Source organism: Mesocricetus auratus, unplaced genomic scaffold, assembly GCF_017639785.1.
Source record: "Mesocricetus auratus isolate SY011 unplaced genomic scaffold, BCM_Maur_2.0 Super-Scaffold_100009, whole genome shotgun sequence".
Classification (NCBI taxonomy): Eukaryota; Metazoa; Chordata; class Mammalia; order Rodentia; family Cricetidae; genus Mesocricetus; species Mesocricetus auratus.
Window position 1 is genome coordinate 4,220,985 of NW_024429193.1, and position 15,068 is coordinate 4,236,052.

The window sequence follows — 15,068 nt, forward strand, 5'->3', positions numbered from 1 at the left end:
GGTTAACTCTTGAATCCCAGGCTGATGCCTGGGAATCCACCTTGGGACTGATCAAGACCCCCTAAATGTGGGTGTCAGTGAGGAGGCCTAGGTAATCTATTGAGCCTTGGGCAGTAGATCAGTATTTATCCCGGGTATACTAATGGACTTTGGACTCCCATCCAACAATGTGAGATGCACTCTCACCCTGAACTCTTGGGGGAGGGTCTAGGCCCTGCCCTGGATGAAATGACAGACTATGGACACCCCCATGGAGGGCCTCATCCCAATGAGGCGATATTAGGAGGATTGGGGTGGTTGGGGGGAGGGCATGGGAGGAAGGGTGGGAAATGGAGAGGGACCTGGAACTGACTTGTGAAGCAACCTTGTTTCTAATTTAAATTTAAATTTTAAAAATAAATTTTAAAAGGGGGCAGAAAATCTATTCAACAAAATCATAGAAGAAAACTTCCCCAAACTAAAGGATGACATGCCAATGAAGGTACAAGAGGCTTACAGAACACCAAATGGAGTGGACCACAAAAAAATTCCCCTTACCACATAATAATCATGACCCCAAATATACAGATTAAAGAAAAAATATTAAATGCAGCTAAGGAAAAAGATCAAGTAATATATAAAGACAAACCTATCAGAATTACACCTAACTTGTCCATGGAAACTCTGAAAGTCAGAAGGTCCTGGATAGATATTCTACCAACATTAAGTGACCACGGATGCCAGCCCAGACTACTATACCAAGTAAATGTTTAATCACTATCAATGGAGAAAACAAGATATTCCATAACAAAACTAGATTCAAGCAATACATATCCAATAACCCAGCCCTACAGAAGTTTTGGAAGGAAAACTCCAACCCAAGAAAGTTAACTACAACCAGAAAAACATAGGCATTAGATAATCCCACCTTACCAACAGCCAAAAGAACAAAGGGGTGAAATTCCACACATAATTCCAACAACAATCATTCCAGTTCAAAGAAGAATGAGCAATCAGTAGTCATTAATATCCCTCAATATGATCTTAACTCACCTATAAAAAGACACAGGCTAACAGAACGGATTCAAAGACAGAACACCCTTCTGCTGCAGAAAAGAAACACACCTCAGCCTCAAAACAGACATTATCTGAGAGTTAAAGGTGGGGAAAAGATTTTCCAATCAAATGGACCCAGGAAACGGGGGGAGGGGGGTAGTAATCCTAATATCTAGCAAATTGGACTTTAAAATAAAATCAATCAAAAGAGATGAAGGAGGTCATTACATACTCATCACAGGCGAAATCCACCAAGATGAAGTTTCAATTATAAGCATCTATGCCCCAAATACAAAGTCATCCACGTTTGCAAAAGAAACAAATAAAACTCGAATCACATATAAAGCCCTACACACTTGTGGTGGGAGACTTCAATACCCCACTCTCACCACCACTAGACAGGTCTACCAGACAGAAACTTAATAAAGAAGCAAATGGTCTAATAGAAGTTATGACCCAAATTGAGATTAACAGACATCTATAGAACATTCCATCAAAAAAAAACAGGAATATACCTTCTTCTCAGCACCACATGGAACCTTCTCAAAAATCGCCTACATACTTGGCAACATATCAAACATATCAACAGCTTCAAAAAAATTAGAATAACTCCATGCAACTTATCAGGCCACCATGCATTAAAATTAGAATTCAACAACAACACAAATTGCAGAAACCCTACAAACACATGAAAATTGAATAATGCACAATTATACCATTCTTGGGTCAAAAATGAAATTAAAGACTTCCTAGAAGTCAATGGGAAAGAGGTCACAACATACCCAAACCTATGGGACACTTTAAAAGCAGGGCTACAAGGGAAGTTCACAGCACTAAGTGCCCACATGAAGAAACTGGAGAATAGTCACACTAGAGAATTAACAGCACAGCTGAAAGCTCTAGAACACAAAGTAGCAAACTCACCCAGGAGGAGTAGACACCAGGAAATAATAAAATTGAGGGCTGAAGTCAATAAAGTAGAAACTAGGAAAACAATACAAAGAATCAATGCAACGAAGACTTGGTTCTTTGAGAAAATCAACAAGATAGACAAACCTTTGTTCAAACTTACCAAACAGCAGAGCATGAACATGCAAATTAACAAAATCAGAAATGAAAACGGGGATATAACAACGGACTCTAAGGAAATCCAGAGAGTCATCAGGTCATACTTTGTTAACCTGTACTCCACAAAATTCGAAAATTTAAAGGAAATGGACAATTTTCTGGATAGCTACCACTTGCCAAAATTAAATCTGTAAAGGGAAGCTTTCCCACCAGCCTGCTTCCAGAGCCGCATCTGTCCCAAATAAACACACAGGAGGCAATATTAATTATGAAGCTGTTGGCCTTGCTTGTTTCTTACTGGCTAGCTCTGACTTAAGTATTTATCCCATAATTGCTAATCTAAGCATTTCTCTTACCGGAGAGGTTTTCCTGGGCTTCCTACCCCATGGCGTTAAATCTTGACTCTCTGAATTTCTCCTGTGTTTCTCCTATCCAGAGTCCTCCTGGATACCTAGTCCCACCTATCTTGGTTCCCTATTGGCCAAAAGTACTTTATTGACATATACACAGGACTTCCCCCATCATAAATCAAGAACAGATAAGCAATTTAAATAGACCTATAACCCCTACCCAAAAAAAGTACAGGTCCAGATAGACTCAGTGCAGAATTCTACCAGAAATTCCAAAAACAATTTATACCTATTCTTCTCAAAGTATTCCATGCAATAGAAGCTAAAGGGGCTTTGCCAAACTCTTTCTATGAGGCTTCAATAACATTCATCCCCAAGCCACACAAAGACACAAGTAAGAAAGAGAACTTCAGAGCGATATCCCTCATGAACATTAATGCAAAAGTACTCAATAAAATACTGGTAAATCGGATCCAAGAACATATCAAAACAATCATTCACCATGATCAAGTAGGTTTCATCCCAGGGATGCAGGGATGGTTCAACATATGAAAATCCATCAATGTGATCCACCATATAAACAAGCTGAGAAACAAAAATCACATGATCATCTCACTAGATGCTAAAAAAGCCTTTGACAGGAACATACCTAAACATAATAAAAGTTATATACAGCAAACCAACAGCCAACAAAAAACAAAATGGGCAGACACTCAACACAATACCTCTAAAATCAGGAACAAGACAAGGCGGTCCACTCTCTCCATACCTTTTTAATATTTTACTTGAAGTTCTAGCTAGAGCAATACGACAACAAAAGTATATCAAGGGGATATGAATTGGAAAGGAAGAAGTCAAACTTTCACTATTTGCAGATGATATGATAGTTTACATAAGTGACCCAAAAAACTCTACCAGGGAACTCCTGCAACTGATAAATACTTTCAGCAAAGTGGCAGTCTACAAGATCAACTGAAGAAAATCAGTAGCCCTACTATATACAGATGATAAAAGGGCTGAGCAGGAATTCAGTGAAACATCACCCTTTACAATTGCCACAAACAACATAAAATACACTGGGGTAACGCTATCCAAACAACTGAAAGACCTGTATCGCATGAACTTTGAGTCTTGAAAGAAAGAAATTAAAGAAGATACCAGAAAATGGAAAGATCTCCCAGCTCTTGGATAGGTAGAATCAATGTAGTAAAAATGACAATCCTGCCAAAAGAAATACACAGATTCAATGCAATCCTCATTAAAATACCAGCACAGTTCTTCACAGACCTTGAAAGAACAACAATCCGTATTGTATGGAAAAACAAAAGACCTAGGATAGCCAAAACAACCCTGTTCAACAAGGCAACATCTGGAGGCATCACCATCCCTGACTTCAAGCTCTATTATAGAGCTATAGTCCTGAAAACAGCTTGGTATTGGCATAAAATAGACAAGTAGACCAATGGAATCTAATTGAACACCCTGATATTAACCCATACATGTATGAACGAACATCTGATCTTCAACAAAGAAGCTAAAAATATACAATGGAAAAAAGAAAGCATCTTCAACAAATGGTGCTGGCATAACTGGAGGCTGGCATGTAGAAGACTTCAGAGAGATCTGTGTCTATCGCCATGCACAAAACTTAAGTCCAAATGGATCAAAGACCTCAACATAAATCCAACCACACTGAAACTTAGAAGAGAAAGTGGGTGGTACCCTTGAACCAATTGGTACAGGAGTAGAAAGAGAGTAAGTGCTAGACACAACAGGACAGCTGCACTTACGAACTCACAGCAGATGTGACAGCATGCATCAGGCATAAGCTGTACAACACCTGCATGAGCTCAAGACAGAGCAAATCCCAGTGTGGACCGGGAAGGCAGGCATGAAATCCTATAGGATATTCTTAAAATGGGTTACTGAAGTGGATGGAAAGAAAACGACATGCCCCGTGGGGCAATCTTTTCCCGCTGCCCCATGCATCAAGATGTTGAACGTTACTCCTCTCCAGAACCATGTCTTCCTATGTGCCAATGGCCTTCCTGCCACGAGGACAATGTCCTAAATCTCCGGACTGCAAACCAGCTGCAATTAAGTGTTTCCTTTATAAGAGTTGCCAGGGTCATAGTGTCTCTTCACAGCAATCGATACCCTACGACTTTTTGCTCTCCACTTACAAGTAAGCGTGGTACTCTAATATGCAGGACCTTTTGACCACCATTATTCCCTCTGGATCTCAACCGAGCTCCACAGCTGAAAATAAACTCCACCTGTATCCTAACAACTCACAGAATTTTTTTTAATCCAGGCATGTCCTGTGCACACGCATAGTGCACACAGACACCCTCAACAATCTCCACTACATACGCATACATGTTTGTTCTACATATCCAATATTAAATTAAAGGTATCCTCTTATCCGTTCGCCGTGCTTCGCCATACGTAGCTTTCCTCGTCTCATTCGCTGGCCATTCCGTCCTCCATCCCTGGGCAGACATTGGTGGTTTTGCCTTTAGAATGTTTCTAGAATCTGAAACAATTTCTCACCACCCGCCATCATAGTCTTTCAAATTTCTACCAAACCTTTGGTGCTTGCAGACAAGGCTCTCCGCGTGTCTTCTTGCCCTACGTGCTGACACGTTTCCTTGTGTCCCCTTTAAACATAAGGAGTGACCCCAATTTACTCAAGAGTAAAGCCACAGATTCTCACTTCTGTTGCTGTTACTCTCAGACTCTTTAACTTCCCACGTTCCTTAAAGTTTCCTTAAGTCTCCCCCACAAATGTCTCCACTCTACAGAATCAAATGCTAATGTCAAGATATTAAATATATATATAAAGCTAAGCTTACTCAGAATCTCAGCTAGCTAAAGTTCATAGGAAATGGCTTAGCAGAATTCTGAGCCAGGTTTTAATGAAGAGAGAGACCTCTCAAGCCAAATTGCAGGTAGGTGTGGGGGGGGGGGCGTGTAGGTTTGAGATCGAAGTCGTACTTAAATGTTGTTATTAACTGCATGCTGTGTGTGTAAGAATGGGGAGATCACTCTCTGCAGGACTCTTAGAAACCAGGCGCCTTTAATCCCAGCACTCAGGAGGCAGAGGCAGGTGGATCTCTGTGAGTTCGAGGCCGGGCTGGACCGACAGCCTCCAAAACAATACAGAGAAACCCTGTCTCGTAAAACCAAAAAAACAAACAAAATAAAAAACAAAAAGAAAGAAAAGAAAAAAGAAACCAGGCTCCAGGCTCCCTATAAGAGAAACAGGTAGGTAGCATCGGCCCATGGAAGGACGTTCAATCCAACAAGGCTGACTTGCCAAGGCCGGGCACTATCGGGTAGCCCCATCTACACCTACGGCAGCCTCTCTCTGGGAAGCAAGGGGACACAGGTGACTCTGAAGGAGGGGTCGGCCGACTGACAGCAGCAGCTTGGTCCGGCCCTCCATCCATCCAGCATCCCACGTGGGCCGGACTGGGGATGGGGCGTCGGGGCCTGGAGCCGGAGGGCGTGACCTGGCCTCTGGGCGAGCCCTTGAGCGTGCCCTGGGCGAGCGCGGTCACCTCGGCATCTGGGTGATGGTTCCGCGCCGCGGGCTGTCAGGCGTGGAGAAGCGGGAGACCCCGGCGCAGGTCGCACGCAGCCGGGCACTGCGAGGAGCCCATCTGCGCGCGCGGAGCGTTGCCCGGGAGACGCGCGCGCCGCTGGCACGCACGCGCAGGGGCCGCGGGCGCGGTGACGTGGCCGCGCGGCGAAGGGGCGCGGGGCTGGGGCGGGACCGTGCGGCGGGGGCGGGGCGAGGGGGCGGGGCGCGCGCCGCGGAGCGGGGCGCGCCTGCGTCCCGGGCGGCCTCCCGGAAGCGGGGCAAACCATGGCTTCTCTCCGCGATGCGAGCCTGCAGAAACTGCGGCGGTTTTCCGAGATGAGAGGTAGCCGTGGCGGGACGGAGTGCCTCGCCCCCCTTCCCCGTACCCTGTGCCCGCCCGCCCGCCCGCCCGGAGGGTGCCTTCTGCCCGCGGACCCCTCGCCGCGCCTTCCTGTGCTCTCCTCTTTCCCGTCCGGCCCCGTGCAGCCGGCCGGACCCTTGCTCCCCACCGCGCTCTGCTCTGCTCTCCGCCAGCCTAAGCTTGAGGGTCTGCAGGGGGCAGCGAGAGGTTTATTAAACCCCTGGCTCCCAGGTTCGAAGTGGGCTTCCTGACAGAGTCTGCAGTCTCGTTTCTGCCCCTCCCCTCTTTTTTTAAACCCCCAGGCTCCTGCATAACTCACTCACCGGCTTATCCCCCAGTTGAAGTCCACCAGGAAGGCAGACTTTAAAACTTCTCTGATCAGCTGTCTGGTGAAACTGGTGTTTGTGTCTTCCTGAAATGTGGGGACTTATGTTTGCATACCAGAATGTTTGCAGTGACTAAATCCTAGGTGGCTGACCCCCACTTGCCTCCCTTCCCCTCTCCTCTTCTCTCCTCTTGTTAAAGGAAAGGTCGGAGGTCTGCTCAGGACACCCCAAGACGAAAGTTCTCAGCACACAGGACCTTTCTCTCTCCCTGAGGGACAAAGGGCAAGGAATAAAAGACGAAGGAGAGGACCGGGGAGAAGGAAAGGGGACAAGTTAGATGGGAAAGGATACTGGTCCTGAAGAAACGAAGGACTGTCCCTCTTGGAATAGAGAGGAAACAGACAGGACCCATAGACCAAAGGCAGTTTATGAAGGTAAAAGAGGAAACTCGGTGTTAGAATGAGTTGCTGGACTTCAATACAGCTGTGCCTACCTAGTCAGCCTCAGGGGAGGAGCTTGACCAATTGGGGGAGTAGACAGACCCTAGCGACCAGCTTTAGGAGTATAATCTCATGGTTTTGAGCAAGGAAGAGGCAACGGGGAGGGGGGCAGGGCCTCTGTGTTTCGTCCCCAGTACCACAAAGAAAGTTAATACTAAAGAGAGGAAAAGTTAACAAATAAACAGCACCAATACGAGCTCACGTTTCTGTACAGAAACGGCGAAGGAGTGTGGGAGCTGGTATTTCTCATGAAATAACTGATTCGTGAGACTTTGCTTGATTTGGAGGGAAAAGATTGCCGTGGGGTTTTGTTGTTTGTTTGTTTTTGTTTTTGCAACCTCCTCTTACTCAGGAAGCTCGTAATGATTACGCCTTTTTTCCCCTCCCCTCATTTGGAATAGGCAAGCTTGTAATAGTGAATTCTAATAATAGTACAAAAAAAATTCTTGCTGTTTTCCAATAGGCAAACCTGTGGCAAATGGGAAATTCTGGGATGTAGTCGCAATAACAGCAGCCGATGAGAAGCAGGGGCTTGCATACGAGCAACAGTTGTCAGAGAAGCTGAAGAGAAAGGAGTTGCCCCTCGGAGTTCGATATCATGTTTTCGCTGATCCTCCTGGAGCCAAAATTGGTATACATTTCACGGGCATGTTTATAACAGATTTGGAGCAAAATAACAATTGAATAATTTTCTGAGCTTTATAGTATAAAAATTGTTTATCTCCACACATGGCCTTTCCAGCTTTAAAATGAGTCTTAGAGGGTTTGAAAGTCAGAGCAAAGGACCTAAGCCTCTGTGACTGTGACCCAGATAATTATTTAAAAGAAGTGGTTTTTTCTTTTCTTTTTTTTTTTTTTTGCATTAATACAACTACAATAGACCTCATTGGAAGTTCTCTCAAGGTCTTCCCCAACCCAGTAGTTTCTTCACACATTTGCACAAAGAAAACAAGTCAGGAAACTTATGGTATATTTGGTCTCCTGAGACTAAACTATGGAACACAGATGAAGCAGGTCCAGTTGCTTAAAGTAACATAGAATATTTACTTAAACCTTGGTTTTTTTCTAACTTTATCATCATTGCAAATTATATTTCACCTTTGATTCCGTGAGGAGGGAATTGCAGATAATTTCTTCTGCTTTTTTGTTAATTATTGCTTAAAAGTGTTTTGCTTAGGAAGCCAGCATTCATCTTTTATTTACTTATTTAGTTGCTGTGTTTCACTGGAAGTAGTATGACTTTTATAAAAATTTGTCCCTAAAATCGTAGCTCATACGCTAAGAAAAGTTAAATCATCTTCATGCCAGGAAGAGAATGCATGTACATGAGGTTGGCATTTTTCTGATGATCCACTGTGGGTTTAATCCTCCCAGGACGTTCCATTTGTAGAGAAGAATTGGATGTACAGTATGTTAGTAATATTTAAAATGTTTTGTGGAAACCAAGTTCTTATATTAAAAAAAAATTCTAGCTCATGTGTTGGGTTGTGTCATTTGGATGAACTTATTAAGCAAGCGTTCTGGTTGATAACTGCGTATGAATTCACTGTCTAAGGTCATAGATTTGCAATTTATCATTTCTCTCATTACTGCTGGTGAGAGATTATTAGCTCCTGTTTGATAAGTTTCTTGATTGTTTTTTTGTTTGCTTATTTGATGTGACTGCTCTAGTCATCTATCGGCGGTACCTTCTCAACCTGTCACATCTTCAAGATTATAACATTAAATGTACCACCACAAAATCTTCATAGATTTCTGCGAAGCAAATTACGCTTTTTAATTGTCTTTAAGGAAATGGGGGATCAACACTCTGTGCTCTTCAGTGCCTGCGAAGCCTCTATGGAGACACGTGGAATTCTTTCACAGTCCTGTTAATTCACTCTGGTAACTTACTGTTTATCCCTTTACATTCGCCCTTGAATTTTCAGCCTTTGACAGACACCTGAGGGACTTTATCTCCCTTGCAAAAGATTTCCCCTGTATTTTACTTCGTTTTAAAATTTATTGGTGGTATTTTACTTTGGAAATAAATGCTCAGGACATTTTGGGTTGTTTGCTATTTTCAGTATGTAAATAATATGATTTTCACAAAATTTATTCTTAACATTGTAGATTTTGTGCATCATACCTTATGGGTATTTTATCATTTCATCTTTGGTTTGCCAATAGAAAATTGCTTTTCACAAAACTCTTGAAAATGTGGACATTTCTCAGGAGTCTTGAAGGCAAACTTTGTTGTGAAAGAAAATGGATGATGATAAAAACGATGATCAGACATTTCTCAAAACTTATACCTTGCATTTTTGTCTGATTATTGGTAGTCAAAAGCTACAATATTTAGCAGTTTTACAAACAACAGAAAATTGACAAAATACAGAGTTAACATGTTGAAAAAACACATAGAACATGTCAAAAGAGAAATCAGAAGATGTTGTCAGATGGTGGGTAGATTTTTTTTTTAATTCAATACTTAAATAAAAAACATTTCATTGCATGGAAACTTTTGCTGTTTATCTCTATATTCTTGTGGGCTGGTGAAACCTTTCTCAAGGCCTGGCAATGGCCTAGGTTTTATAATTTAGAACGCCCATCATCATAGCTTCAAAGATGCTTTCCAATTCCAAGTTGCATACATGGTAATGTGACTCTTTGTACAGAGGATATCAACGTAGTATACCAAACGCCTGTTTACAGGAAAAACTTAACAATGTAGAATGATTCAATGTCCTGTAGGATAAAGGTAAAGTTAATCAGAACATAGGTAGCAAGAAATAATAGTGGGCCCTCCGAATCCTCCTGCTCCATCCACCTCTGCAGAAGCAGACAGTGGCAGACAGAAAGTATGTGAGGGGTAACAAAAATGTGTCTGTATTGAACATGTGGACTTTGCGTAACTCCTGGAACATCACTGCATAGCTACTGTTCATATAAACATTACATTGCATTAGATAAATAAATCATCCAGTAAGATAGTTGGGGTATATGCAAATAAGTGCCATTTTCGGTCAGGGATCCATGTTCTCAGCTTGGGGTTGTGAACCAGTCTCCACAGATGTGAGGAATGACTCTAGAGTAATTCTTTCAGTGTGAACTTTGCTATCATCTGGTCTTTGGGAAGGGAAACAATTAAAATTATTTTTAGCTCTTATCTCTTGAACAGGGCACTATGTGTAGAGTACTTTAAATGTCGCATTGATCTCTGGATACTGCCCCTGACTGCAGTCAGTCCTCAGGGAGTGGCGGAAGTGTGCAGAGCCAGTGGTGAGCTCACTTATCGGATGCCCCCGGGACAGAAGTCTGCATCTCCCTGTGCACACTTTCTTTACGTAAAAAGGATCCAAGACATTCAGTGTGTTTAAGAGAACACATTTCAGAAATCAAGACATTATGATGTTCATCTTAGAAGGGAAAAGCCAATTTAAATGAAAAAGTGGTATAATTAAAAAAATTGTTCTTAAGTCAATTTGCATTACTTCCTTTAAGTATGTCTCTTAAGTTGAAGACAGTACATCATGAAATGGATGTTTAGCAAAGAAGTACATTTTGTAACCGTTAAACTGCATTAGTCTTTTATACCTTTTTCTAAGTACATCCCTAATATATAACTTTTACCGCAGTTGGGATGCATTATTAGAAATGTTCGTGGAAGATCAAGTTTTAAAAGTGGTCCTTTTGTTAGTTATACAATTGATTCAGAACACTCACTACCCAGGCTCTGTGTGTCTTTGAATTATTTCCTGACCTAGAGTCCTTAAAATTGCGTTACATCTAATTGCCCTATGAGAAACATGCTTTGATGGTTTTAAGGTCTAAATTTCTTAATTCTACCCTTAATTTTGATTAAATGCTTAGTATGAATTATCTTCAACAGTATGTTATGCTGTAATTGGTGCCACCAGACTTTGAAAATCTCTTTAAGAACCTATTTCTGAATGCTTTACATTTTTTATAGGGGGCTACAGTCAACGGCTTCCCAATGCAAGTGCTTTAGGAAAAATCTTCACAGCTTTACCTCTTGGCGAGCCCATTTATCAGATGTTGGACTTAAAACTAGCCATGTATATGGATTTCCCCTCACACATGAAGCCTGGAGTTTTGGTCACCTGTGCAGATGATATTGAACTATACAGTGTTGGGGACTCTGAGTCCATTGCATTTGACCAGCCTGGCTTTACTGCCCTAGCCCATCCATCTAGTCTGGCTGTAGGTACCACTCATGGAGTATTTGTCTTGGACTCTCCCAGTTCTTTGCAACGTGGTGACCTAGAGTACGGGCAATGCCACCGTTTCCTCCATAAGCCCAGCATTGAAAACATGCACCACTTTAATGCTGTGCATAGACCAGGAAGTTGTGGTCAACAGGACTGGACCGGGGGTGACACCACCTGTCATCCATTGCACTCGGAATATGTCTACACAGATAGCCTATTTTACATGGATCATAAATCGGCCAAAAAGCTACTTGATTTCTATGTCAGCGTAGGCCCCCTGAACTGTGAAATAGATGCCTACGGTGACTTTCTGCAGGCACTGGGACCTGGAGCAACTGCAGAGTACACCAAGAACACCTCACACGTCACTAAAGAGGAGTCCCAGTTGTTGGACATGAGGCAGAAAATATTCCACCTCCTCAAGGGAACACCCCTGAATGTTGTTGTCCTCAATAACTCCAGATTTTATCACATTGGGACAACGGAGGAATACCTGCTTCATTTCACTTCTGAGAGTTCGTTACGGTCAGAGCTGGGCTTACAATCCATAGCTTTCAGTGTCTTTCCCAATGTGCCTGAAGACTCCCATGAGACGCCCTGTGTCATCCACAGCATACTGGACTCGGGATGCTGTGTGGCCCCTGGCTCAGTTGTAGAGTATTCCAGATTGGGGCCTGAGGTGTCCATCTCGGAACACTGCATTATCAGCGGTTCCGTCATAGCCAAAGCTGTCCTGCCCCCTCGTTCCTTCGTGTGTTCTTTAAGTGTGGAGCTAAACGGACACTTAGAATATTCTACTATGGTGTTTGGCATGGAAGACAGCTTGAAGAACAGTGTTAAAACCATATCAGATATAAAGACACTTCAGTTTTTCGGAGTCTGTTTTCTGACTTGTTTAGATATTTGGAACCTTAAAGCTACAGAAGAACTGTTCTCAGGAAGTAAGACGCATCTGAGCCTGTGGACGGCTCGAATTTTCCCTGTCTGTTCTTCTCTGAGTGAGTCGGCTGCAGTATCCCTTGGGATGTTAAGTGCTGTAAGGAACCATTCACCATTCAGCCTGAGCAACTTCAAGCTGTTATCCATCCAGGAAATGCTTCTCTGCAAGGATGTAGGAGACATGCTCGCTTATAGGGAGCAACTCTTTCTAGAAATCAGTTCAAATAAACAGTCTGATTTGGGGAAATCTTAAGTACAGTGTATTTTGCCCGTGAACAGGATTGCAAATGCAGGCATAGTCTATGGACCTCTGGGTTTTCACCCTCTTTCCCTCCCTCTCTTCCTGCCTCCCTCCTTCCCTCCTTTCTTTTTGCTCTTCTGGGCTTGTTTCAGTAAAGCAACATAATAAAATTATATTACTATAGCTGGTATAATACAGTAATGACAAAAATACAAATGGCCACTTCTGATAGAAAAACATTTCAGGATTAAATTCAAGAAAGAGATGTTGATTTAGACGTTTTGCACCATTATAGCTTTGCTTTTAAGTAAAGATCAATTTATGTAATGTTGTTCCACATATTAAACATTCCTGTTTTAAATCATGGTTTTTCTAAACATACTTTTAGAAATTTTTTGTCCTTTGAAATTTGGTCTTATAAAGCTCTGTATGTATTGATGATTGTGTTACCACAGTGAGACAGTGCCTAACCAAAACATCCTTTTAAATTTTTAAGAGAATTGTCCTCTTTTGTTAATTCTTCTTTTAATTTTGTTCATTTTTTATTTTATGTGCATGAGTGTATTACCTACAGGCATGCGTATGCACTGCATACTTCAGTTCCCATAGAGGGTGAGTCACAAATTGCTTTGGTGATGGAATGACCCTTTTACAGTCTCACAAAGGCCATCAGAAAACACAAATATTTACATTACAATTCATAAGAGTAGCAACATTACAATTAGGAAATAGCAGCCAGAATAATTTTATGGTTGGGTGTCACCAGAACATAAGGAGCTGTATTAAAGGGTCACAACATTAGGAAGGCTGAGAACCACTGGGCTGGAAGAAGGAATTACATCTCTTGGGACTGAAGTCAAACTTTCATACTCTGAAAATGCAATAACATGATGTTTGTGTCTTACAGATCTTGCCAAATGTGAAAAAAGTATTACTATATTCTTATCATATGAACATGTGTTGCCATATTTTATAAACTACTGTCGAGTTACACTGTTGTGTCTACTGTCGCATTACACTGTTGTGTCTACTGTTGCATTACACTTGAAAACATGTGCGTGAAGAGCTCAGTTGTTTGCTTAGAAGGTGATAGATAGGAAGGAATAGCTGACAGCCCATGCTCACTTCACCATGGACATTCCTTAATCCAGTCTTAATCGATCCTACGGTGTTCCTCGGACTTGCTTTACTTAATTCTCTGTGCATACTAATAGTGATGCTGAGAACAAACAGTTGGCCCAAAGGGGAGGAATACAGACTCTGAGATAGTACCTGGATCATAAACAACTTCAGGGAAATGAAACTGGTGGAATTCCAGGTTATGTGCACCTATTTCGGAATAAGCACATTAGTGAAATAACTTTAGGTTGAAGTTTAATGGAAGCTAGACTTATCATACTTGTGTTTAAATGACCTTAAGTAAACTAACAACTGCTATGCCAATTATATATACAAATTTTAAAATATATAAACAAGGCAACTGTCAAAACCTCTGTACTGTATTATTTATAAGTGAATATGCATTTGTCTTTTTGAGGTTCCCAGGGATAAGTAAAGTATTTGTGATACTTTTATTGATATGCTGCAGAGATTTCAATGGATGATGAATGGCATTAAATGCACATACTAATTTTACTTAAAGTTCTGTCAAGGATTAGAATCATGACTCAGTGTTATAAAATTAATAAAGAATTAATTAAGAATACCATCACTTCCTTGGTTACTTGAAATTTTTGTATTTATTATAGATCTCTTGAAGGCACATTTAGACCGAATTTTATCATTTCTCTGTGCATATGTATAGAAAGGAACAAATAACATGTAGTATATAATGAAGACATTTCTGCCTTTTATAGTCAAGGTCAGCCTCTGTTGAATCACTCAGGAATCAACTCATATTTATGATAAATAGCTGTCCCCAGCATTACCCACTGTGACTTCAAAGGTGTTGGTATGGCTGCTGTTTAACTTTTTTTTATTCTTGAGAATTTCATACATGTGTACAATGGACTATGGCCATAACAACCCTTCATCTTCCCAACTCTCCCATATCCCCCAACATCTGTTCTCCTAAACTCATGTCTTCTTTTGTTTTAATAGTCTACTGAGTCCAGTTAGTGTCCCCCATGAGTACATCCACCAGAACACCACACATCTATCATTAGTCAGATCCTCAAAAGAGAATAATTCTTCCCCCTCCAGAAGCTATCAACTTCAAGTTGTTCCCTGAAAATGTTTGGGTCCTGGAAATTATCTACCTCCTCTGGTAAATTCTGTGTGGCTTGATCCCAAGTGCTGTGAGCTCGTGGCACTAACGGCCATATTATGACCAGAAGACAGTGCTGCTTCCCCGTCCTCCTGCTCTTACATTTCCCGCTGCCTCTTATGCGTTACCCCCTGAGCCTTATGGGAAAGGGTTAAATAAATACCCAATCTAGACCTCAGCACTCA

General features: G+C 41.8%; 2 protein-coding genes across 4 annotated transcripts in view; one reads left to right on the forward strand and one right to left on the reverse strand.

Moving 5' to 3' along the window:
- The window catches only part of Lrriq3 (leucine rich repeats and IQ motif containing 3), a 96,635-nt gene extending 90,479 nt beyond the window's left edge, over positions 1-6,156 (reverse strand). For both annotated transcript variants that reach the window (XM_040751552.1, XM_040751551.1), the window contains exon 1: positions 6,017-6,156. The gene's annotated coding sequence lies outside the window, so the exon portion shown is untranslated. The remainder of the gene's footprint in view (positions 1-6,016) is intronic.
- A 107-nt stretch (positions 6,157-6,263) lies between these two features.
- Positions 6,264-14,328, forward strand: Fpgt (fucose-1-phosphate guanylyltransferase). Of its 2 annotated transcripts, XM_013123121.3 has the most exons (5): positions 6,279-6,382; positions 6,926-7,160; positions 7,690-7,857; positions 9,018-9,110; positions 11,179-14,328. In XM_013123121.3, exons 2-5 carry the CDS (start codon positions 7,064-7,066, stop codon positions 12,627-12,629), a joined length of 1,809 nt encoding a protein of 602 aa, XP_012978575.1. In that variant the 5' UTR covers positions 6,279-6,382; positions 6,926-7,063; the 3' UTR covers positions 12,630-14,328. The 2 variants fall into 2 exon arrangements, with proteins under 2 accessions (XP_005083533.1, XP_012978575.1); XM_005083476.4 differs by lacking the exon at positions 6,926-7,160 and having other exon boundaries at positions 6,264-6,382.
- The last annotated feature ends 740 nt before the right edge of the window (positions 14,329-15,068 follow it).

Excerpts from the sequence above, each read along its gene's own strand:
- Fpgt (XM_013123121.3), top strand. The coding sequence starts at position 7,064 with ATGGGAAAGGATACTGGTCCTGAAGAAACGAAGGACTGTCCCTCTTGG. Across the intron at positions 7,161-7,689 it reads ACCAAAGGCAGTTTATGAAG|GCAAACCTGTGGCAAATGGG; the intron begins GTAAAAGAGGAA and ends GTTTTCCAATAG. Across the intron at positions 7,858-9,017 it reads TCCTCCTGGAGCCAAAATTG|GAAATGGGGGATCAACACTC; the intron begins GTATACATTTCA and ends ATTGTCTTTAAG.